Source organism: Schistocerca gregaria, chromosome 4, assembly GCF_023897955.1.
Source record: "Schistocerca gregaria isolate iqSchGreg1 chromosome 4, iqSchGreg1.2, whole genome shotgun sequence".
NCBI classification, from domain to species: domain Eukaryota; kingdom Metazoa; phylum Arthropoda; class Insecta; order Orthoptera; family Acrididae; genus Schistocerca; species Schistocerca gregaria.
This window is the reverse complement of record NC_064923.1, coordinates 443,895,248-443,921,856: the sequence shown is the minus strand read 5'-3', so window position 1 is coordinate 443,921,856 and position 26,609 is coordinate 443,895,248. Positions and strand designations below refer to the sequence as shown.

Below are 26,609 nucleotides of genomic sequence, written 5' to 3'. Positions count from 1 at the left end.
AGAATGAATTAAGCTACGTTTAAAATAACAACGGCATTGTTTTTCTGGTGAAATTCTCTATCTGTTTGATATGTCACATGACCACATTCCCATTTGAAATTTTGGAGTTTAATCCAAGATGGCGGCTTTCAAGATAGCCACCATGTTGGTCGCATAGCCTATGAAGTCTCCCCCTTCCCGTAACTCTTGTGTTGCGACGCTGTTTCCTTGTTTGCTCCTCTATTTGGATTTTATGAGGGTGTTTCCGGACTTTTGGACCACCCTGTATATTGCTCTCTTGGCTCCCTAGAGCTGAACTGACAGAACTCTTACCATTTCCTATTAACACCGTAGCCAACCTTAGAAATCAACAGTGTTGTAAAACAGTAGCAGCTTTAGTGGCGTTTGATGTGGAAAGTCTCAAGTGTTCTGAGGGAATATATTTTTGTTGGCATTAATTTAGCTCCTGTAGAAATGTAGACTGTTGTTGAGTATTTGTCCAAGTTCAAAGGCAATACAAGTCTGACTACAAATGGATTCAAGCAAACTGCAGCTTAAACATGGTAGTCATTCATAAAAAGCCAAGGTACTTGGTATAGATTCTCATGGTTGGTAGCACAATGAAATTTGTTGCCTGCTCTCCATTCACCTTCCCAAGTTCGTCCTAGTGATCAGCCGAGCTGGTGTTACACATTATAACAGAACGTAATGCAACAAAACTGACAAATCTAAGGGTAATTTCTGTTTGCTTCTTGAGTACCATATTTACTTGAATCTAAGTCGCACTCGAATCTAAGCCGCACCTGAAAAATGAGACTCGAAATCAAGGAAAAAAAATTTCCCGAATCTAAGCCGCACCTGAAATTTGAGACTAGAAATTCAAGGGGAGAGAAAAGTTTTAGGCCGCACCTCCAAATTGAAACAAAGATGGACCATTGTAATATGAGAGACAATTTAGGTCGAATGAATGACGATACACCTACAGTAGTTTGGTTCGAGTGTTAAGTTTAGCAGTTAAGTATTACCAGGTAACCATTGCTATGCGTCAGGCGCTCCGTCTGTATTTTATACGGGTACCCTTCCTTTTTCACGTGCTTCGTTTGGTTGAATTGTTTGCTTGTTTTTCTTTGATCTGATAAGTGCCGTTCTCTTTGTTATAGGTGTTTACGTCACTAAGCTGAAAATGCATTACTGTACTGCGTCATGCATTGTTTGTCGCATTCTGATAATGAGTGTTTACTGCCTGTCGCCGCTCGTGGCATAGCTTGCTTTTGTGCACGCTACCGCCGCTAAAAAAAAAAAAGAAAAAAGAAGAAGATGAAGAAAGAGAGAGAGAGAGAGAGAGAGAGAGAGAGAGAGAGAGAGAGGAATCGTCTCATTAGTGAAACTATGGCAAGAGACTCCTATTTGTTGTTACTTACACGGCTGCTTTCTTTGATAATGATCAACAAGAACCAAATAATAGACTGCATATGACAGAAGATGTTCTGAACGAGAGTTTAGCGAAAATTTTTCTCTGTTTGAAAATCTTTGCAGACACCTGTTTAGTACATAGCATTCTGCGCAGAAATTAGAGTCATCTTAGATTTAAAAATCTAGTCAATTGCTGTGCTACATTTCTGACTGTATCACTATTAGGCATAAGAATAACACGAATATAAACATCCCATGATATGTATATTCTTGCTGTTGTCTCACTCTAGTTTCGAAGTTTATTAGGCAGACAGGATTTAAATGAGATAGCAGCAAACACGAAAGAATAAATGGCAAAATGTTTATATTCCTATTATTCTTATGGTGAACAGAATACTGCATGTGATTCACAATTCATAAAGGTTCCCATTAGCAACCACTTCTTCTCACAGGTAGGAAAAAATTCAGAACGTAGAGTTGGCCGTATTGACAAACATCCCAAACAGTATTGCCAGTCGGATTTTCGTAGTACATTGAAATGCTGCTACATTTGAAGATGAACAATACGGAATTTGTATTAACTTCGTTGGATAATGTATGAAAATGCAGTGGTTGAAACTCGGGAGCAGAGAGAAAAAAGCTCGTCTTCCACCTTTTCTTTAAATTTATTTACTGAAGCAGAAGTTTTGGCGCCAGTATTTATCTTTGTACCTGCAAAGCATGCCTGTGTAGCGCTACATATATTCGACGCTAGAAGTTAGTTGTTGCGGCACCTACCAACATTTTTCAGAACTTCCTCTTACTTTGCACTAGATTCTAAACTGCAGGCGGTGTTTTGGATTACAAAAACTGAAAAAAAAAGTGCAGCTTAGATTCGAGTAAATATGGTACTCTTCATCTATCTGAGATTCTTACTGGTAGGAGTGGTAGAAGAGAGAGAGAAGGGGGAAGAAAAAAAAACACACACACAATGAAGAGGAGCACATTTTGTCAGAGATTATTTAGTCAGCATGCGAGTGTTACAGAGGTGCTCAACAACTCCAATTGCAGACATTACAAGAGAGGCATTGTGCATCACGGACAGATTTACTATTGAAATTTCAAGAGAACACTTTCTGGAAACAGTCAGACAACAAATTACTTGCTTCCAAATACATCTCAAAACGACCACAAGAAAATTCAAGAAATTAGAGCTATTATAAAGGCTTATTGACAATCTTCCCACGCACCATTCGCAAGTGAAACACGGAAGGGGAAGTCAGTGAGTTGATGGTACTGAAAATACCCTCCACCATACAATGTTAGGTGGCTTGTGGGTATGATGGAGATGTTGACCTCAGCAGCACCAGTTCAATGTATTAATGTAACATGGCCCTGTATTGTTCAAGTGACAAATTTGGTAAAAAAAATCTCATCTTGTATTCAGGTAAATGTGGCATATTATAGTTGGGATGCAAGCAGTAGTTTGGACTGCAACCACAATAACACAACTTATGACGAGAACAGGCACACCAATAATAAAAGACCTCACAGAAGCAAGAAGTCAGTTGGGATATTGTTATATGGAAGACGATAATGCCAAATCTGGAATGTTACTCACAGGAGAAGAGCATTTATACACTGATGAGACTGATTTCTTGCCCCTTAAACAGTTGCATCATATGTGCCATGGTCTACATCCAAATACTGCAGGTCAACAGCTACTTGCACATTTAACTGCCGGCAGCATCCAGTGTGACCAAAACAGTAGCCTAATTCAATGTTTTAAATCTGTTCACTACGTTGTTTCTAGAATATTCATTTTGAAAATATTGAGCCATAGAGCAAATGTAATTACAGTCGAAACAAAACAGTGAGGTAAAGATAAACTGAGTTCCCAAATTATAGTTGCACGGGAAATGTTGACACACTCAAGTCACTGGTCAGCAATTTCACTGACTACTTCCTCACACTATTTCTTAGCAACTAACCACATACAAGTGTGTTAAATTTAATTCAGCACACACAGTTTCCAGAGCCAATAACTTAAGACTATAAATGGGACCCCTAGGGGAGTAACAGAAATAATTGTGTATGTAACAAGGAATAATTCTTTAGGTTACAAAAATGTTACTAAGAAAGTAATAAACTCTGGTGGTAGGTTGATAGGACCTCCATGGGGTCAACCAAGCAATCCGTCAATGATTGAAGGCACATTTCCTGGTAAAATGAAATATGTATTGATGATGTCCATGTACAAAAATGGAAATAAATACCTCCTCTAATTACAGACAAATTCACTCCTTCCAGTATTTTCAAAATTGTTTGGCTAAGCGGATAACAATGTTTCCACAACATAACTTGCTAACTGCTTCTGTTTGGATCTTGTCAAAGATTCTTCACAGAAAATGTCATATACAACCTCACAAATGAAGTCCTGGAAGAGCTAAACTAGAATAACTACCCTGTTGTCATCTTCTGTGACTTTGTTACCTAGAAGACAAATAGCAATGTTTATTACAAACTGACATCTGCTACTATGGCACACATACAACTATTGTTTCATGATATACAACCAGTCATGCAGACATTAAGCTACAGAACAGCGATAAACCGCAGTTATTTAATATACCGGTAACTGAGAAAATAGTGGGATTTTTTCCAAACCAGTGGCATTCTTGTTAATTTTAACATGTTGACATTAGCTTCAGCAAACAAATACAAAGCAGTGCCCCTGAAATTGAAAGTCTGGCTTCACATTACAATTTTTATTTTTGTAAAATAAGTAAACAAACTGCCTACAGTAACAAATTGTGAATTTTTTTTCAACATATGATGCATTTTGATCAGATGTTTGATTAGTCTACACCATGTTTTCAATTTAGGTTACTACTGGTTCTGTTAAGAGTTCACAGATATATTACAAGGTGGCACACTGTGACTACAATTTTTACAAAACTAAGACAAAATCCAAAAATTACTTACTGTTTCCAGGTGTAGTCACATAGTTTTTAAGCACAGTGTAAGCAGACATATTTACATACATATACAAAAGTTTTTCATCTCACAGCACTTTCGTAAACAAAATTGAAACAAGCCAAAGAATATCCAAATGTATATTTACCAAACGAAAGTGCTGGCATGTTGATAGACACACAAACAAACACAAACATACACACAAAATTCAAGCTTTCACAACCAATGGTTGCTTCATCAGGAAAGAGGGAAGGAGAGGGAAAGACGATAGGATGTGGGTTTTAAGGGAGAGGGTAAGGAGTCATTCCAATCCCGGGGGTGAAAAAAGGGGGAAAAAAGGACAGGTATACACTCACACAAGCACACATATCCAACCACACATACACAGACACTAGCAGTCATTTGTAAAGGCAAAGAGTTAGCAGCAGTAGTGTTGAAATCAGAAAAAAAAATTATTTTTATTATGGTTTGGAAGTGGGTTAGGTATTATTGAGTATAAGGTAAGTCTTTCTGCTCCCGGGATTGGAATGACTCCTTACCCTCTCCCTTAAAACCTACATCCTTTCGTCTTTCCCTCTCCTTCCCTCTTTCCTGATGAAGCAACCGTTGGTTGCGGAAGCTTGAATTTTGTGTGTATGTTTGTGTGTCTAATGCCAGCGCTTTCATTTGGTAAGTCACATCATCATTGTTTTTAGATATATTTTTCCCACTTGGAATGTTTCCCTCTATTATATTCAAATGAGTATTTATACATACATGCAAAACAAGTATTTGTGCAGATATCAGATTTGATCTTATGTTATGAAATAGCTGCAGCTATTAATGTTCCTTTAGGAAAAAATAAGCTTTAAAATGTGGTGAAAATACTGTGGTTATTAAACTCTGTTCATTTCACATGTTTACATATTTTTTTTGTGTAACAGGACTTATAATTTTTATAGCAAATAGAGTTTTACCATTATTTTCTGTGTGGAAGAATGTTAGGCTGTCATGGATGTCACTTAGTCTGTGTCTATTAAGACACTCATGGTTAGCTACTGAGGATTTACGGAAGTGGAACCAGTAAGTCATTTTTTGGTTCTGTCTCAGCGTTATAAAAATTGTTTTCACAATCTGTCACCTTGTAATATAGCTACATACTCTCAACAGAACCAGTAGTAACCTAAATTCAAAAAATTATGTAGACTGATGAAGCAACTGACGATGAGCCCCCTTGGGCTCAAACTGCATTGTGGGTTGAAATAAAAATCATGATTTGCGACTAAAGGTGATTTGTTTTCTTATTTCATAAAAGTAACACAGTTACAGAAACAACAGAGAGCAAAGGATAAAACTAAGGCATATTTGATTGATGATGATCATACACAAATATGCTAGTCTCATCTGTAACAAGAATCGTTGGCAGATTCTAAATCAATATGACAATGGAAAAAGACTGAATGAAAAATAATAAGTACTTTCAATTTTATTTCAAGTACATCCACAAAATTAAGATTTCCACAACAGATTTTAATCCGAGAAATCTTGAAATTTGCAAGAAAACCACTTTTGTTTACCTCATAGCAAGAGAAATCATGATTTGAGCTAATGAATAACTTACCCAGACATTGTGGAATGGATCTGATGCCTCTGTGTCATATATGCGACAATTTCCACCATAACTTTTTTCTTCCAGTGGTTTCCCAAGAGAAGAATCAATATGGCTCAGGAGACTAATTGCATCTTTCTTGGTCTACAAACAAAAAATTAACTGCACAAAGAACCTCTTATAATTTATTTTTATATAAGAGATACAGTAATCATTCACTTAAAGAATATTTTCAAGGATTGGTTTCACCTGTAACAAACAAGAATCACTTGTTTATTGTCCATATGGACCATTTAAATCAAATGCTTTGTAGTCATCATACTGAATTGGTCAGGTATTTGGTGCTATTACTCTCAAATAAACTGAGGAAGGTAGTGTAGAGGAGGATGGAGCGGAATGGAGTGTAGTATGGGTGAAAGGAGAGCAGCATATTGCAGGGTAGTGAAATGAGAGGAATAGATTGTTATGTGGCAAAAGTAGATGAGGAAATTATAGGTTGGAGATGCGATGGGATGAAAGGAGAGATAGGGAGAGGGGTGAGAGGGAGAGGAGGAGAGAGGGGGAGGGATGAGAGAGGGGGAGGGATGAGAGAGGGGGAGGGATGAGAGAGGGGGAGGGATGAGAGAGGGGGAGGGATGAGAGAGGGGGAGGGATGAGAGAGGGTGAGGGATGAGAGAGGGTGAGGGATGAGAGAGGGTGAGGGATGAGAGAGGGTGAGGGATGAGAGAGGGTGAGGGAGGAGAGAGGGTGAGGGAGGAGAGAGGGTGAGGGATGAGAGAGGGTGAGGGAGGAGAGAGGGTGAGGGATGAGAGAGGGTGAGGGAGGAGAGAGGGTGAGGGAGGAGAGAGGGTGAGGGAGGAGAGAGGGTGAGGGAGGAGAGAGGGTGACGGAGGAGAGAGGGTGAGGGAGGAGAGAGGGGTGAGGGAGGAGAGAGGGGTGAGGGAGGAGAGAGGGGTGAGGGAGGAGAGAGGGGTGAGGGAGGAGAGGGGTGAGGGAGGAGAGGGGTGAGGGAGGAGAGGGGTGAGGGATGGGGAGGGAGGGGGAGGGATGGGGAGAGGGGAGGGGGGAGGGAGGGGGACGGGGGAGGGAGGGGGAAGGGGGAGGGAGGGGGATGGAGGAGGGAGGGGGAGAGGGGGATGGAGAGGGGGAGGTAGAGGGGGAGGGAGGGGGAGGGAGGGAGAGGGGGAGGGAGAGGGTGGAGGGAGAGGGTGGAGGGAGAGGGGGAGGGAGAGGGTGGAGGGAGAGGGGGAGGGGTAGGGAGGTAGGGGGAGGGAGAGGGGTAGGGAGGTAGGGGGAGGGAGAGGGGGAGGTAGGGGGAGGGAGAGGGGGAGGGAGTGGGAGGGAGAGAGGGATGGGTAGGGACGTAGGGGGAGCGAGAGGGGGAGGGAGTGGGAGGGAGAGAGGGAGGAGTAGGGAGGTAGGGGGAGGGAGAGGGGGAGGGAGTGGGAGGGAGAGAGGGAGGGGTAGGAAGGTAGGGGGAGGGAGAGGGGGAGGGGGAGAGGGAGGGGGAAGGGAGAGGGGGAGGGGGAGAGGGAGGGGGAAGGGAGAGGGAGAGAATGCGCACACGTTTACATTTGCAGGTATGGGGGCTTTCTGATAAATGATACATGTGTGAGATGTTTATTTGTAACATTCATTAACATCAAAAAGTCCTCCAGGTTGCCAGGTTATCTATACTATTAGCTTCTCGCCATTTACATCTGTAACACCCACACCTCCTCTTCAATATTTTAAAGGGAACATGAACATGAATTAACAAATAGGTAGCTGGAAGGAAAAAGATTGACAGGTAACAGCGAAAAGTAAAGGAAAAGTACAAAGACATAGAAGTTGCTTGTCAAATTTGTACATTACAGCAATATCATTTCAACAGTCAACCACTGTCTTAAATACAAAACAGTGAAGATTTGCCTCAAAGTAGTTGCTTGCTTGCAGTCAACAACACCAACTGAGAGCAACCTATAAATTATGGTTCACAGATACCCCACAGAGACTGCAACACAACTGTACCATTCTCTTTTGCAGATAATGGGAAGATTGCATTGATCCACAGAGTATGCAGCCATACACACACAATCAATTCAGCCTTTAGGAGCCTTTCATCTATAACAGTACTAATATCCCCACTCCCAATCCCTTCCCATCTCTCAGTATCACTGGGCACAAAGTAGGTAGCCACACAGGAGTGAAAGCTATATGGGCAAAGAGGCAACAAGCCACATAGTTTCATTCCAGACCACTAGAGGCACTAGGGGTCAAACAAAGCTGGAATTGACCAATGAGAGCTGTCTAAACTCCAATGGTGGTTGTTTTGAAATATTCTATCGTCTTGCTCTGCACTGAAGTCTGTGGTCCTCGGTTACAGTCGTCTTTTGTATATGTTTCATATTTACATACTACTCATCTTCATTATAAACAGATTTTTTACTTTAAATTCATAAAGCTCACCACTGAATTGAAGAAATTTCCTACTGAAAAATGTCCACAATTAATTGTAACGTAAGACATTTAATTTTTCATTAAATAATCTCGTAGCTATAAATGAAATGTATTCTCTTCTATCGTGAATTAAGCAGTGTGGTTTCCGTTTGTTTATTTAAATAACTTTGATATGTCTGTAGTAGTTTTATTTAATGAAGCCGTTTATGTTTTTTCAGAATATTCATCACAACAGATTGACGTTGAAATGCTCCTGAAAGTTCCCCGGCTGTTCATCTGGTTATTACATTGGTTCAATGGAGAAAATTTGCAACAAGCATTTCTACAGGTTTCCAAAACAACCTCAAGAGTAGCTTCTAAAGTGGAAGAGTGTTTGTAAACTGTCACTAGATGTGAACTGTGTTTCTTATTTTGTTTGTGAAGATCATTTTTTTGAAGAAGATTTTATGAATAAAAGTAGGCATAGGCTAAACAGGGATGTGTTTCCAAAACATGTGACAGGTGTTCCTGTTGAAATTACCAAAATCGGTAGTGAATCAGGTGACACTGTTGTTAATAGTGAATTGGGCCTACCAAGCACTAGTGGTGCTGGCAACTGTTCATTTTATAGCTGCTAATACCAGAAGTGAAACTGGTGTTAATGAACTACAAAGCCTTAGTTGTGCTGTGGCAAGTAGTTCTCATGTAGGTGTTTGTACCAGAAGTGAATCAGGTGAAACTGGTGTTAATAGTGAATTAGACTTACCAAGCACTAGTGGTACCATGAAAAATCTTTATTACACAGGTGCCAATACCAGAGGTGAAACTGGTGTTAGAGAATTACCTAGCACTAGTTGTAGTTGTGCTGAACAGAGTAATTCATTGAGTGATGCACCTCTTAAATTTTTTATCTCCCCTCAAAATGAATCTGCAGATAGTGAGTACACATTCTTATCTGAAACATTTTGTAATGAGGAAAGTGGGGTTTTAGGTACAGGGGTTTCAAAAGCAGACTTAACTCCAACAAAATTGAAAATGTACAAGATTCATAGGAATGCTCTAACAGGGCTATCAAAACTGAGAGCAAAGTTACATCATGAAAAATCAGAACGGAAAGCACTTAAAGATTTATATGACTCTGTCATAGAATCTAATTTAAACTCTGTTGCCAAAGATTTCATAAACAGCCAATTACGAAATGCTCGTCAAACAGCAAATGCAAGACGATGGACACCCGAGTACAGAGTATTTGCTTTATCCTTATACAAACGGAGTCCCCACCTATACAAATATTTGTCAGTTAATTTTTATCTTCCTTCTGTGAGGTATCTGAAATGTCTGTTGTCTTGTATACCTTTTGAACCAGGATTGAATACTTTGGTCATGAATGTAATGAAAGCAGAAGTTGAAGTAATGAACAACTGTGACAAATATTGTGCTTTGTTGTTTGATGAAATGTCTTTAGAAAGAGGGTTGTATTATAATGCAAGAAAACAAGAAATTTCAGGGTTTTGAGATTTAGGGAATTTGGGGAGGTCAAATGTTCATGCAAATCATGCATTAGTTTTCATGGCTAGAGGCATACATAAAAGCTGGAAGTAGGTTGTTGCTTATTATTTCATTCACAACTCAGTTTCAAGTACCACTTTAAAAAGTCTTATTATCGATGTCATAAGGCAATTGCAAGAAATAGGGCTAAAGGTAGTTTGTACAGTTTGTGACCAGGGTGCAACCAACCAGAGAGCACTGAAGGAACTCTGCTGTGAGAAATCTATTGAGTCCAGTCCATTTCATTTTGTAGTCAGAGATGAACCTATTGCAGTCATTTATGATGTCCCACATCTATTAAAAAATACTAGAAATGCTTTGCTAGGAAATAAAATACAGTTTGGGTTTAAAAAATAGGCCAGTTTTGAATATTTTCACAGGGCTTTTCTTCTGGATCATCAGAAGATGTTTAAAACATTGCCAAAACTACATAGGAATCATTTTGAATTACAGGATTCTTTTACTAAAATGAAAGTCAAAGTAGCTGCAGCCCAGCTTAGTCATACAGTTGCTGCAGTTATTGAAACTTATGTGGCATTTAATATCTTACCTGCTGAGGCAATATACACTGCAGAATTTGTTGAAAAGATGGATTGTTTATTTGATTAACTGAACAGTTCCTATTGTTATCCACAAGATGGCAAGTCTTATAAGTGTGCCCTCTCTGCAGAGTCCCCACATATTGAAATGTGGTACAGTCTGTTAAAGGAAATGGAAAATTGGAAAGTGTTGGAGCTTGGCACAGGGAGAGGTAAGACAAATATGTTCAGTTTCATAAGTGGGTGGCAAACTACAATAAGATCACTGATGTCCATTTGGAATAGATTTTTTTTAAAAAAAAAAAAGCTTTAGTTTTTTAAGCATGAGGGCTTTCAATCAAGACCCAGTGGAGAATGTATTTTGTTGTGTGAGGCAGCATGGTGTTGCAAACACCAACCCAACTTACTTTCAGTTCACAGCAGCATTGAAAACAGTTATAGTCAATAAGATGTCCTTACCTACAAAGTCACTAGGTAATTGTGAGGATGATAGATGCATGCCATTAAGCAATTTAAGGCAATTTTTTGGAGCTAGTGATGACAACTTTCTTGACTCCACAACAGACCATTCCATTATAGATCAAAGTGCTTTATATTGTGCCCTTGCTGATAATGAAGCTGCTGCTGGTAGTGGTGGGGCTGATGAAAGAAATGACAGACAAGCACTAGCATATGTAGCAGGTTACATTTTACGAAAGATTGGTGTAACACCTGAAACCAACTGTAGTAACTGTAAAACAACTCCGTTCTCACCAACACCCACAGAGCATCATTTATTTACAAGTTTCAAAGAATATGATGCTTTAAACCCAAAATTATTGTATGCTAGTGACAGTTTAATGTCCTTTGTAGCAAATGTTCATAGTCAGTTGTAGGCATTCTTAGATAAATGTGGACACCAGGGACAATTGGAGAATACATTCTATTCACTGTTTAAGTTTCCAGAGGAAATAACATTTTGGAAGGCCCATTTTTCTGTACAGTATATTTTAAGACAATGTGTACCTCTATTGATTTACAAGTATGTGAAAGATTGGAAACACACCATCAGTAATATATTGATATTGTTAAAGACAAATTCAGTAAACTGTTTAAAGCTTTATAACAGTTAAAAGAAAATTTTTCTTGTGTGCTTGAGAAATAAAAAGTAAGTTTTGTTTTCATTTCACTGTTTTCATTTCCTGCTTTTGGTACCTGGTGTTGATGTTTTCTTTTTTTGTGTTGAAGCATTTACAGTAGTAAGATGTAGGACCCTTTTTAAGAAATTAATGGTCAGTAGTGCAAGTTTGCTGGGCAGTTACTCAGAACTTATAGTCCTGAAATATATTTGTAACAAATTTTAGAATTCTTCATTAATTAATACTGTGATAAATATTTCTTAATTGAACCTCTTTAACTACTGCTTATTCTCTTAATAATAGGCTCTCTTTCTCCAATGATCCTGCAGCTTGTATGACGTAAAAATTATGACATTATTCAGGAATATTTGTAGACCAGTTTAGCTGATACAACGTTATTTTTCTTTTGCTTCAATTATTTACACTACAAGCTTTCTTTGACTTACTCTCAGTTTCACGTGTTGCATTTGTTTCTTATGAGCCATAAAACATGCTGGAGCTTTTACATGTTGATAGATAACAATATAAGCATGTCAATTTAAAAGTCTATTTTTGAAGTTTGCACCTGACAGTCGCTGCTCCTATCATGTTTTCTTGTCTGTCGGATGCAAACGTCAAAAATAGACTGAAAATATTACTGAATAAGTTTCTCTCTGCTGTAGTACAGTGTGCTATAGCTGTGATTCAATAATTTTATTATGAGGCCAGCCAAAATAATTACATAGCACACCCAGAAAAATAAGGTAATAGAATTAAAACAAAAATAAAAACCTACAACTTAAGTAAACTGGGGGGGGGATGCAAGACGCAATGTTTTCATATTTTAGTTCATCTCCATACCACTTGGAGTGCTGCTGTCGGTCTGTTTCCCACTTTTAACACGGGAGTTGCGTTTATCTTTTTTCTTGTTCTGTGGGTGGCCAGGTGAACAATCTCAGATGCCGCTCATTGTTATTGAGGCTTAACTGAGGGCTCCATAGTATTGGAATGGGATCTTCCAATCTATGTCTAGTACACCAGTCAAAATGTTGGTGATGGGTTCATCTTGCAAGATGATAATGCATGAGCACACTGTTCAGGAATGAAGTGAAGATAGTGCCTGCAATATCTGCCGACATGGATCTAACTAAGCATTCTGGGGTCCAGGTAAAACTTGTATTGTGTTGTTACATGAACCCTTCCCACAACAGGACAACCTCAGGGAATTCACCGCTGAAGAGTGGGATATAGATCTTACAAGCACCATCTTGTATAGACATTTTTTGTTCATAAGGCTTGTTACTTCATTTGCTGCATCCACTGAATCTAAGCACACACCTATTCACAGGTATGAAAGCACTTAAAATTTATTGGAGTTGTTTATTTGATTTGCTTTTCACCTAGACTCACACAATATCTAATTTCAGTTGTCTTGCTTTTCTGTTGAAGATTTATACGGTGTTCCTTGTACGTGCAATCATGCACAAATTGGAACCAGTAAAAGAGGCAGTAACGCATGAGGCAGGCAACACAAATGTAGCTTATCCAGTCAGTACAGATACGTCACTAGTAGCAGATCATCTTTTGTGATCAAAGGACCACCAAATATGATTTTCTGAAATGAAAGTTTTATTCCAGGTCAAGTCATAACTATGTAAGAACACAGAGATGCCATATAAATTGACAAACACAATAACAACTCCAACAAGAAAGATAAAGGATTCAAAGTAGACAAGTGTGGGCCTTGGTGTTACATGAAACAAACAACACTAATTCATGCTCCGAACTCCAGGATGGAAATAATCTTCAACTGCATTTTAATGGGATCATAAAAAGATGACTGTTATATGGATACAATAAACAAATCAACAGTTCTTGCTATTGCTATCTTTAATGTGTTTGCATTTTTTCTTTGCTAAGCAATTAATATTAAATGTCCGCTCCCTCGGCTGTATGGCCCACGCGTTCACTGCCATGCAGCAGGCCCAGGTTTGATTCCTCGCAGGGTCCGACATTTTCTTGACTCAGGGACTGGGTGTTGTGTTGTCCTTACTAAGCACCAGCAATACCCACACTTCGACAGCTGCCACCTATTCCATACCAAGAGGCCCCTTCCATACAGCTTAGCCACCCGTGGATGTCGCATCAGCAGTGACGAGCAGTACCTCTCAAAATATACTGAGGGTCTCACTGAAGCCTTCACTGACTGTAATTATCCTCCCATCCTTCTCCAAAAACAAATCTCCTGTGCCTTCTCTTTCCAGTCTCCCACCACCTCCCAAAGTACCTAAGTCTGGCCACAGAGGAGCTTTCCCCTCGTAGCTCAGTACCATCTGGAACTGGAGCAAATGAATTACATTCTCTGCCACGGTTGCGATTACCTCTCGTTCTGCCCTGAAATGAGAAATGTCCTGCCCACTATCCTTCCCACCCATTCAACTGTGGTATTCCACCGTCCACCAAACTTACACAATATACTCATCCATCCTTACACAACCCCTGCTCCCAATCCCTTACCTTGTAGCTCATGGCTCATACCCCTGTAATAGACCTAGATGCAAGACCTGTCCCAAACATCCTCCCACCACCACCTACTCCAGTCCAGTCACTAACATCACCTATCCCATCAACGAGTCATGTGATTTACAAGCTAAGTTACAAACCACTGTGCTGCATTCTATGTAGGCATGACAACCAACAAGCTGCCTGTCCACATGAACGGCCACCGACAAACTGTGGCCAAAAACCACGTGGGCCACCCTGTTGCTGACCACACTGCCAAACATGATATCCCTCATCTCAATGACTGCTTCACAGCCTGTCCCATATGGATCCTTCCCACCAACACCAGCTTTTCTGAATTGCACAGGTAAGAACTTTCCCTGCAATACATCCTACATTTCCGTAACCCTCCTGGCCGTAACCTTTGTTAGTCACTGTCCTCCCCCATCCAGCCCCCTCCACGTTCCCATTCCAACACTACACAGGCGTCATTTCACCGCCACACCCAGTCTTTTAATTTCTTTTTATTTCTCTCATTTCCACTACTTACCCCCTTCCCTCCTCTGTGCCTTCTCTCCTGCCCTACATGTAAACTGCAACACTTCACTGTCCGCCACTCCCATCATACTATCCCTCCCCCTCCCTGCCCCAGCCTCCTCCTTACCCCCACCCAGTCGCCACTCCCATCATGCACTGGTGGTTTCAGTTCTCTGAGACTGCAAACGTGTGTGCAAGTTGCGTTTGCATGAGTGTGAGTGTGTGTGCATGTGTGTGTGCGTGTGTACTGGTGACAAAGACCTTAACAGCTAAAAGCTATAAATGTGTGAATTTTTGTTGTGCCTATCGCGACTATCCGCTATATGGTGAGTAGCAACTTTCCTTCTCTGGTATTGGTACATTCCATCCTGGATTTTCATTGTTTGATTACAATCATTTCTTCATCATTGACACACATCACCCAATGTAGTGTCAACTGAAAAGACATGCAACTCGGTGGACGAGCTTCCCCTGAGGGGGACTCCCGGCCATCAATGCCATATGATTACCTCCTTTCAATATTAAATAATCAAAATAAACTATCAATGAGTAGATATTCCTTAGCAAGAGACAGTATTCTGTGCAGAAAATTATGCATACAACCATGACCTACATTCCAAAATCTGTATGTCACTAAGGGTACTGCTGTGTTTACAAATCACTTCAGATTTTTTATAAATTAAACAAAAATATTTTAAGTATTATATTTACCAAACAACAAATCATGACAATAATTGATTAAAATAAAATTTAACCCCCCCCCCCCCCCCCCCCCACCAAACACACACACACATGGGGGAGAGCACGTATGCACTCGGGTCCTGAGTGTCACGTTTTTCAGCAATATTAGCATATGTTTTCATAGTTACAGAAGACTGACTGTAATCTAACTGCTCAAGGAAATTAAAGCTAACTGGGTACAAGTATTTAAGTGGATTAGTATTTGCTATTGCTATTGCGGGACACACATATTTTGAGAAAGCTTTTGTTTCTTTTTAATCTAGTCTAACAGCTATCGAAAAAACAAGACATTGATTCAGTCTATGTTAGTATACTGAAGAATGTATATAGCAATGCTACAGCTTCTGTCAGATTTCTTAAGAACAGTGGAAAATTTAGAAGTGAAAGAATAGTCAGACAAGAAAGTCCACATCATTAAAACTATTCTCATCAGCTGTTGCAAATTATTGTTGTTGTTGATTGAGTTCAGTTCAGGTTTTCAATGTCAAGGCTATCAGCATAAGTATAAAATTCTCTCTCTCTCTCTCTCTCTCTCTCTCTCTCTCTCTCACACACACACACACACACACACACACACACACACACACACACACACACACACACAAGTTCTAAAATGATATTTGGACAAAGATTGTAAAATACAGAGTAAAATTAATTATGCATATCAATGTGGCTGATTGACTGTAAAATATATAGGATGAACCAGCCACTCTGTTACACATTAAAATCTCCCATCTAACATCTTAAGTGGTAGTTCCAATTACTGAGAAATGTTTCAAATATGGAGTATGACAATTCTATTGTTATGGATAACTGTGAGCAAATCAGTATTTAAACTAAGGATTGTAATTATATAAAATACAATCAGTTAAAATATGTTTCTTCGCAATCTGATCTGAGTGGAGATTCAGGGAGAATGAATGCAAAGCCAACATAATCTCCTAGCTTAGATATGTGTGTGTGTGTGTGTCCAAAGCTTTAAAATCATACTTAGAGGCACTTTTTCTGATTCATGTGGAGACCTACAGCCTGAACACACTTCAATACAGTTGTCGGATAGCTTAGACAATCTTCAAACACCTTACAAAAAAAAGTGACACTGTCATCCAGATAGCAAAGATACAATATCTATTTAAGGTGTTGAAACAGCTTGTCCATCATACATTCGAAGGTGGCTGCAGCATGACACAGGCCACATGACATAACTATACACTTACAGAGCCCTTTAGGAACTAAGAGGACAGTCTTTTCCCAGTCAGCCTCATAAACCTCAATTTGCCAGTAGCTTCTCTGCACATGCATAATTGAGAAATACTTTGCTCTTTTTAAGTAGTCTAAGGTGTCACCAATGAGCATCAACTGGTAGATGTGTTTCTTTGTGATTTTGTTCTGTCATTGGTTGTCAATACAGAAATGCCTCATGTCATAACTCTTCTCCACAACACCACAGGAGAGGACTTAGGACACTCTTAAGGTTCAATGATGTTATCTTGCAGCATCTTTTCTGCTTCCTCCCAGATTATCTGTCATTTGGCTGCTTACTTCCTTGTGACTGATGGCTAATTGATGGATAATCCCCAGTGTTGGTATGGTGTTACATCACGGACCGCATGGCCTGTTTTTTCTCCACTCCTGATTTCCACGCATCTGAAAATTGATGCAGAATGGCTATCACATGCCACCATCATACCTTGGTCACGCTAGATTATAACAGAAATTCAATAGTGCATGCTGGAAAAAAATGCAACACCATCAAGGAAAAGGTCATTTTACCGACAAGTGTGGTGACAGGTAGTTCATCGTTGTAGTAGCATATGAAAACAAATTCATGTTACAGTAAAGCGTGTCCAAACAATAGCATCAACACACTGAGTAATGCCCTCTGGCAGCAATGCGGGCATGTATTCTTGTATGTAAACGACCATAAAGGTGTTGAATGGCTTCCCAAAGTAGACTGTCCCAGACATCTTGCACATTTTGTTGCAATTTGAAAATAGTTCTTGCAGGCGTTGGAGAATGAGTAAGGTCTTCATTCATAATGTTCCATACATCTTCAATTGCGGAGACATCCAGTGATCTTCCTAAGCAGGGCAGTTGTACACCACAAAGAGCATTGAAAAAAATGGCAATAGCACAGGGATAACAGCCTTTGGAATGCAGCAAGCATTGGTTACTTTACCTGCCAGAACCATCAAATGTGATTGTGATATATAACTAATGGCCCCCGCACTGTGAATCCTGAGATGGGATCTGTGCTTCATGGGCTTATGCACTCTGGAATCAGTAGCTCACCAGGCCTACATCATACACGTGCACGCCCATCACTCACATACAAACAGAACCTATGCTCATCACGGAAGACAACAGAGTGCCATTCCACTCTCCAGCAACTCTTTCACAGCACCATAGCAGCCCTACTTGGCAGTGTTGTAGTGTCATTGGTAACCTGCCCAGAGGCACACATGAACTTAGTTCCACTGCACACAGCCAGTTTCCAATGATCCGTGGCGAAACGGCAGGTGCTACACATCCCCGAATTTTGTCTCTGGATAATATTCAGTCGAACACTACTGTTCACACAATGCATCGATCTTGTGCACAACTGAAGCTGTTTGAGCGGTACATGAACTCATTGGTGGTGTATGGCTATACTCTAGAACGAATGTCGTGAACACTGTTCACCTCTAAACTCAGCACAGTTACTGTCTGCAGAGTCAAAACACACAGTCCACAGACAGATCTCCTGAGCTCCACCTGATCGCCAATGATCATGATAAATGGATCAGTAAGCACTCAGTACTGCACAATAAACCTAGTTTTGGTGCGGGCAGTGGCAGGCCAGACCTAAGCTGTTTTAGCTCTCCTGTTCAAAATCAATCAAAACCCCTCAGTATGCACATATTGTACCCTGATGTTACTGAACACAGTGTTTGAGGCTGTTTCATTTTTTCCTGGCATTGTAGCCCCCTTGCCTTCCCTGCATAGTCCATTGTGATAGCAGAGCACAATTCTTTGTCAATGACACTAAACTGCTCCTCCCAGGTTGTTTTGGTTGTCCCTAAGCACATTTACCTTTAGAAATGATTACTGGCTGCTTGTAACAATGCTTCAAAGTTCTCCTTGACTACCTAAAATTTTTATGATTGTCACTGGCAGGTAGATTTCTTTCATGAAACTGAATAGTGTATGCAATCAACAAAAGCTTCACCATCAGAGCATTTTGATTGATGACTGTAATTCAAGTTACTGATGACAGTGGGCTATCTGGACTTACTGAAATAGCTTCTTCAGTCTAGAGTTCTGATCTTCCACCATCTATGAATGCTTGTGACACCTACAAGAAGTCCCTTCCAAGAACAGCCTTACAAAACTATATTCCAATAAAACAACAAATTCCAAGGGCTAAATTCTGTCATTGATAGTTATCTTACAATACATATTCCTGTTGGTTGGACATATTTTCCATTTGCGATCTTCAGTACAATCTCTTTTGTATCATGGAACACAGTCTTCCATAGCAGACGACAATAAGCATTCACTATTACAGAAAAAGAAGCCACTAAATAGATTAGTGTCCAGACAAGTTGGCTGTCAATGATGACATTGATGAGATTCCCTGACATCTTGGTGACTGTCATCCACAGAGGGTTCTCATCCATGATGGCCTCACCTCCATAGATGGTGCCTGGCTTAATTTTCCTGAATTCAGCAGTTATGTGCGCAGATGGTTCTTTCGTACAGTGACAAAGAATTGGTATACCATGTTGGACAGCAATTTCGTCCACAGTACTGCAACAGGCTTTGTTCCACTATAATTATCTGCAGTCAACTGGTATGAATAGGACTGTTGTGACAGTTGGCATCTTGCAGCATATCACTCATTAAAGAATGCCAGGATGCCACAGTGAAAACATACTGGCATGTTGTTGCCCGTCCTCCAAATGTCTGTGCGTGTTGTACTAAGTGGAGGAGTTGGTTGATCTGTGCTGGTTAGTTACTGTGTTCGTGTTTGAAAGTTGGCAGAGTCCATTCTTCATAATGCAGTCACCTAGAGCTAGAGACTGGTGCCAGAGATTGATACACTTCTTCTCTGAGATTCTCTTTTAGCTCATGGTGTATGGGGTCAACACGCATGGCTGCTTTCTGTTGTGTACTCAGTCTGAAATTTCTGACTGGCAAACACATCATCCCTCTTCTCTTATCATCTGGTGTATGTAAGAGGTGAGATCAGGGTGGTCTTCCAGAACTGGAACAGAGGCAACAGTCGTAAATCAGTCATATCTCTTGCCGCTCTTTCTTTTCTATTGAATTTCCTTGAGTCACTGGAACTACTTGATGAATTCCTCTGTCACAGTGGCGTACTTCACCTAAAGAGATCAAATAATGTCTTCTACAACTCTTTCATCATGTGCGAGATTTGGTCAGCTTCTGTAATATTTGGATTTACAATGAGGCATGGGGCCAAAACACTGTTTATGTGTGTCTGTATCGTTCCCTCACAATGTTGGGCACTATGCTTCAATTTTTTTTCCATTAAGTGAGCTTTCTGCTGATTGTTGTCACATATTTTCTTCATTTCAGCCTGGAATTTGTCCCAACTAATAAGCTTCTCTTCGTTTTTGCTTAATTACTGTTGGAGTGTGCTGTTCCAGTAAACGTATACATGTGCCAAACACATCTTGTCCACTCACCCATTGCACTTGGCAACTTGATCAAATCTCTTCTGCCATTTCATCAGATCCTGACCAGCATCTCCAGGAAACACTGATGGGTGCCTGATGAAAAGCTCACTTACTGCTGTTTCGAAATCCATCTGTCTCCTTAGTAATTTTATCTTAGGAATGTCTTAATTCTTGTATTCTGGGACCTGACAGTGTAAGCAAAGGCTTTTAAACTACATAACTGGAGCCACAGTGAGGTAGAGGTTTTTTAGAATAGCCAGCGTCTCCACCGAACAATATCACACTGAAACCACAATCAAGCCCATACTCAAAGGCAGGACATCAAAGTAGTACCCTTGGACTTGAAAGCATGTTTATCACTGACACCAATCTAAAGTCAAAATGGAACTAGCTCGATGACAATGGTGCAGCTATTTACACGAACATCGAATATTCCAGAAGGCTGGTATTTATACAAACATCAAATATTTCAGAATATATAAACATTAAGATATTTCAAGAACATTTCAGAAACTATAAATACTAACTAACATATAATTGCCAGCAGTTGGGTCTGAACTGGTGACCCAAGTATGCCTACCAGCAATGCCAACCACTACGCCACACTACTTGCATAATAGCCCAAGGCAATATTGAAATACAAAATGATAAGTTCAAGAAAAAATAACATTTAAAACACCATACCTGAAATAACATAAATATCAGGCCCAGTTCATAAACAATACTGCAGCAGAATGTGAACCTCCAGACAGCAGGGTGAGGACGTTGAAACACACCATCCGGGGTAACAGTGACCCCCAGGAGAATGAAAACAAGCACACATGCTAAAATCCCCCTGAAAGAACGTTAGTAATGTGTTAATAAAATCCTTAATTTCAAGTTACTGTTCTTATTGATAGCATTACTAATATTCATTTGCCATGTCATAATGATAAATAAAGGACCACAGTGATATTACTGAGCCATGCAGAAACTACTAGTACTCCTACCACTGCCACAGCCACCACCACTTCACTGTACATGTAGGAGGAAAAAATATAGCATGACAAGAAAAAATATCATCTAAAATCGCTTCTTAGTTAGTTTGTATGTGTAAGGGGTTGGGGGGACTTACAGTTAGTTTGGGGGGTGATTTCTTTCATGCAAGGAATATTTCCTGTAAATTTTCAAAAATTTAGATATTTTTGAAAAACTGAAAAGAAAACTGGGATTGCTAGGGCAATGCATCTATTTTATTTTATTTTGCCTCTTCCATTAGAGTTTGCATTATATGGCAGGGAAATGGTCCCTGAATAGTCCATAATGCTTGAGGAGCATTCACAAATAAGCCACTCCCAAGTAATTTCCATACATGTGGCAGCACACAGACTGACATCACAGGTATAAATTTTTTCGGAGTAAACAAACTAAGAACGTTCTGCCTTTGTGACTGTATTGTAGGTATTTTAATAACAATGATGGACAGTGATCTTCAATGGAGCTGCACCAAGGCACTCTGGATCACATGTAGAAATTTTTATTGTGCGCACTGAAGCTTATGTCAGGTTGTGAACATAAGTTAGCTGTCATGCTTCTTCATCTCCCAGGACCTACTGCAACCTACATCCGTCTGAATCTGCTTAGTGTAGTCTCTCTTGGTCTCCCTCTACGATTTTTACCCTCCACGCTGCCCTCCAATACTAAATTGGTGATCCCTTGATGCCTCAGAACATGTCCTACCAACCGATCCCTTCTTCTGGTCAATTTGTGCCACAAACTTCTCTTCTCCCCGATCCGATTCAATACTTCCTCATTAGTTATGTGATCTACCCATCTAATCTTCAGCATTGTTCTGTAGCAACACATTTTGAAAGCTTCTATTCTCTTCTTGTCCAAACTATTTATCGTCCATGGTTCACTTCCATACATGGCTACACTCCATACAATACATCTGAATATTAAATGTTCAACAGTTGAAAAAGAAATAGTGTCACCCCCACTAAGTACTTAAGTGAGTGACAAATTACTGAAGATTAATAAGATAGGAAAAAGAAAACTGGCCTTCTACGGATCGGAGCATGGAATATCAGATCCCTTAATCAGGCAGGTACGTTAGAAAATTTAAAAAGGGAAATGGATAGGTTAAAGTTAGATATAGTGGGAATTAGTGAAGTTCGGTGGCAGGAGGAACAAGACTTCTGGTCAGGTGACTACAGGGTTATAAATACAAAATAAAATAGGGGTAATGCAGGAGTAGATTTAATAATTAATTTAAAAAAAAAGGAGCACGGGTAAGTTACTACAAACAGTATAGTGAACACATTATTGTGGCCAAGATAGACACAAAGCCCATGCCTACTACAGTAATACAAGTTTATATGCCAACTAGCTCTGCAGATGATGATGAAATTGATGAAATGTATGATGAGATAAAAGAAATTATTCAGGTAGTGAAGGGAGACAAAAATTTAATAGCCATGGGTGACTGGAATTCGAGAGTAGGAAAAGGGAGAGAAGGAAATAGTAGGTGAATATGGATTGCGGCTATGAAATGAAAGAGGAAGCTGCCTGGTAGAGTTTTGCACAGAGCATAACTTAATCATAGCTAACACTTGGTTCAAGAACCATGAAAGAAGGTTGTATACATGGAAGAATCCTGGAGATACTAGAAGGTATCAGATAGATTACATAATGGGTAAGACAGAGGTTTAGGAACCAGGTTTTAAATTGTAAGACATTTCCAGGGGCAGATGTGGACTCTGACCACAATCTATTGGTTATGAACTGTAGATTAAAACTGAAGAAACTGCAAAAAGGTGGGAATTGAAGGAGATGGGACTGGGATAAACTGAAAGAACCACAGGTTGTACAGAGTTTCAGGGAGAGCATAAGGGAACAATTGACAGGAATGGGAGAAAGAAATACAGTAGAAGAAGAATGGGTAGCTCTGAGGGATGAAGTAGTGAAGACAGCAGAGGATCAAGTAGCTAAAAAGACGAGGGCTAGTAGAAATCCTTGGGTAACAGAAGAAATATTTAATTTGATTGATGAAAGGAGAAAATATAAAAATGCAGTAAATGAAGCAGGCAAAAAGGAATACAAAAGTCTCAAAAATGAGATCGACACGAAGCCGCAAAATGGCTAAGCAGGGATGGCTAAGAGGGCAAATGTAAGGATTTACAGTCATATATCACTAGGGGGTACGATAGATACTGCCTACAGGAAAATTAAAGAGACCTTTGGAGAAAAGAGAACCACTTGTATTAATATCAAGAGCTGAGATGGAAACCCAGTTCTAAGCAAAGAAGGGAAAGCAGAAAGGTGGAAGGAGTATATAGAGGGTCTATACAAGGGCGATGTACTTGATGGCAATATAATGGAAATGGATGAGGATGTAGATGAAGATGAAATGGGAGATACAATAGTGCGTGAAGAGTTTGACAGAGCACTGAAAGAAACGAAGGCCCCAGGAGTAGACGACATTCCATTAGAACTACTGATGGCACTGGGAGAGCCAGTCCTGACAAAACTCTACCATCTGGTGAGCAAAATGTATGAGACAGGCGTAATACCCTCGGACTTCAAGAAGAATATAATAATTCCAATCCCAAAGAAAGCAGGTGTTGACAGATGTGAAAATTACCGAACTATCAGTTTAATAAGTCACAGCTGCAAAATACTAACACGAATTCTTTACAGACGAATGGAAAAACTGGTAGAAGCTGATCTCAGGGAAGATCAGTTTGGATTCGGTAGAAATATTGGAACAAGTGAGGCAATACTGACTTTACGAATTGTCTTAGAAGAAAGATTAAGGAAAGACAAACCTACATTTCTAGCATTTGTAGACTCAGAGAAAGCTTTTGACAATGTTGACTGGAATACTGTCTTTCAAATTCTAAAGGTAGCAGGGGTAAAATACATGGAGCGAAAGGCTATTTACAGTTTGTACAGAAACCAGATGGCATGAAAGGAAAGCAGCAGTTGGGAAGGGAGGGTTGTAGCCTCTCCACGATGTTATTCAATCTGTATGTTGAGCAAGCAGTAAAGGAAACAAAAGAAAAAATCGGAGTAGGTATTAAAATCCATGGAGAAGAAATAAAAACTTTGAGGTTCGCCGATGACATTGTAATTTTATCAGAGACAGCAAAGGACTTGGAAGAGCAGTTGAACGGAATGGACAGTGTCTTGAAAGGAGGACATAAGATGAACATCAACAACAGCAAAACGAAGATAATGGAATGTAGTCTAATTAGGTCGGATGATGCTGAGGGAATTAGATTAGGAAATGAGACACTTAAAGTAGTAAAGGAGTTTTGCTATTTGCGGAGCAAATTAACTGATGATGGTCAAAGTAGAGAAGATATAAAATTTAGACTGGCAATGGCAAGGAAAGCGCTTCTGAAGAAGAGAAATTTGTTAACATCGAGTATAGATTTAAGTGTCAGGAAGTCATTTCTGAAAGTATTTGCATGGAGTGTAGCCATGTATGGAAGTGAAACATGGACGATAAATAGTTTGGACAGGAAGAGAATATAATCTTTCAAAATGTGGTGCTACAGAAGAATGCTGAAGATTAGATGGGTAGATCACATAACTAATGAAGAAGTATTGAATAGAATTGGGGAGAATAGGAGTTTGTGGCACAACTTGACTAGAAGAAGGAATCGGTTGGTAGGACATGTTCTGATGCACCAATGGATCACCAACTTAGTATTGGAGGGCAGGGCAACGTGGAGGGAGACCAAGAGATGAATACACTAAATAGATTCAGAAGGATGTAGTCTGCAGTAGGTACTGGGAGATGAAGAAGCGTGCACAGTCTCAGGACTGAAGACCACAACAACAACAACAACAACAACAACTAGGACACATTGCATGCAGCAATTAAAACCTAAACATCAAAATTTTTCATCCATTTTTCTTGTCTTCGTCTTCATTAAATGATGAACCAGTAATTATAAATCAAGAAGCACAGCACCCAAACTAAAGGCAGTTTAAAATTCCATTTGTGATTAATGGTGTGCTTCCAGCTAGTCTGTGAGTAGTTGTTTACATTTTTTGCACAATATTTTGACCACCAACCTAGTCATCTTCAGCAGGTGCTGCAAGTTTTGCTGTTATGTGAAAATGGCTCTGAGCACTATGGGACTTAACGTCTGAGGACATCAGTCGCCTAGAACATAGAACTAATTAAACCTAACTAACCTAAGGACATCACACACATCCATGCCCGAGGCAGGATTCGAACCTGCGACCATAGCGGACGCGCGGTTCCAGACTGTAGCGCCTAGAACCGCTCGGCCATCCCCGCCGGCTGCTGTTATGTGAACTCACTGCCTGGTCTACAACCACACTGTGAACTATTGTTGGTCTTGCATCACTATTTATACTTGAGTTCGATTCATGATGCCCACTATGTCCTATGATGTTTTTTTTTGTTTTCTAGAGCCCACACAGATATTCCACGAAATACAAATTTTCTTAGCGTTTTGCAGCTCTGGCGCATGCAATGGCCAGTGAGATCTTAGTAAATTGAGTGCCTTGTTTAAATTGAAACCTCCATCCTTGTGCATTGAGTTTTTTGAAATCTTTATTCTGGTACACTCCTTAATTATGCTGTCCCAAAAGATTGGCATTTTCACTACAATACTGTTCTCACATTTTGCTTCTTGATTAGATTTGAGGCAGATTTGGCAACAGATAACTTATTTGGCTGTTTTAAGCAGGTGTGTCACTTACGTTCCTTGCATCTTGTAATGGAACTGGTCAATGCACCTCAGTTACAGGAAAATCTGATGCAAGTTAGTTCACATCACAATCCAATGAAATCGAAACTGTAATTCCCCATTTACTACAATTTTGATGTTACAACCAAATTGAACACATATCTTATAAACAAAAATAAAGCATGAAGTTAACATAAGATTAATTATCTTATGAGAAATATAATGGTTTTCTGCATTTTCAGTGTGTTTCTCTTATATCCATATTGAAGTCATGAACAACTAAAATTCGAATTATAATCATACTTATTGTCTCTTGTATAATTATTCTGAAAGATACATTAATAGCACACCATTTATCAATCACACCAAGAAAACCTTAGAGGTTTCATCATTTTTATAATAATTTAACACACCTTTCACTCTCATGTACCTGCAGCAGTAAACTACTTACATCTGACTGCTTATCTAGTATGCTGTTGTACACCAATTTTAGAAAATTCGAAACATAACTAGTGTAGTAACAATTATTATTGTTGAAACAAAGAATTCATAGACTAGTAAGAATATCTTACCTTTTGGTGTTGTATGTTGTATCATTGGAAACAGGCTCAAACACAGCCACATAAACCAATGAGCAGATAAAAATAAAAAGAACAGTAAGTGTATGCGCTCTCCTGTGAACATAAGATAAAGAATAAAACATTCAAGAACATTTATCACTGACACAAATAAATAACACACACACATATATATATATTAAAAACAAAGATTCCAAGACTTACCAAGTGGGAAAGCGCCGGCAGACATCCTTTCGTCTTTCCCTCTCCTTCCTGAAGAAGCAACTGTCGGTTGCGAAAGCTAGTAATTCTGTGTGTGTGTTTGTGTGTTTTGTTCATTGTGCC

The 26,609-nt window shown here is 39.7% G+C and overlaps 1 protein-coding gene across 2 annotated transcripts in view; it reads right to left on the bottom strand.

Moving 5' to 3' along the window:
• LOC126266803 (phosphatidylserine synthase 2-like) overlaps positions 1-26,609 on the bottom strand; it is a 230,830-nt gene that overhangs the window by 192,480 nt on the left and 11,741 nt on the right. For both annotated transcript variants that reach the window (XM_049971345.1, XM_049971346.1), the window contains exons 2-4: positions 26,280-26,381; positions 20,684-20,834; positions 5,948-6,079 (exon numbers count right to left, since the gene is read on the bottom strand). In XM_049971345.1, the coding sequence (XP_049827302.1) occupies positions 5,948-6,079; positions 20,684-20,834; positions 26,280-26,381 (385 nt within the window). The remainder of the gene's footprint in view (positions 1-5,947; positions 6,080-20,683; positions 20,835-26,279; positions 26,382-26,609) is intronic.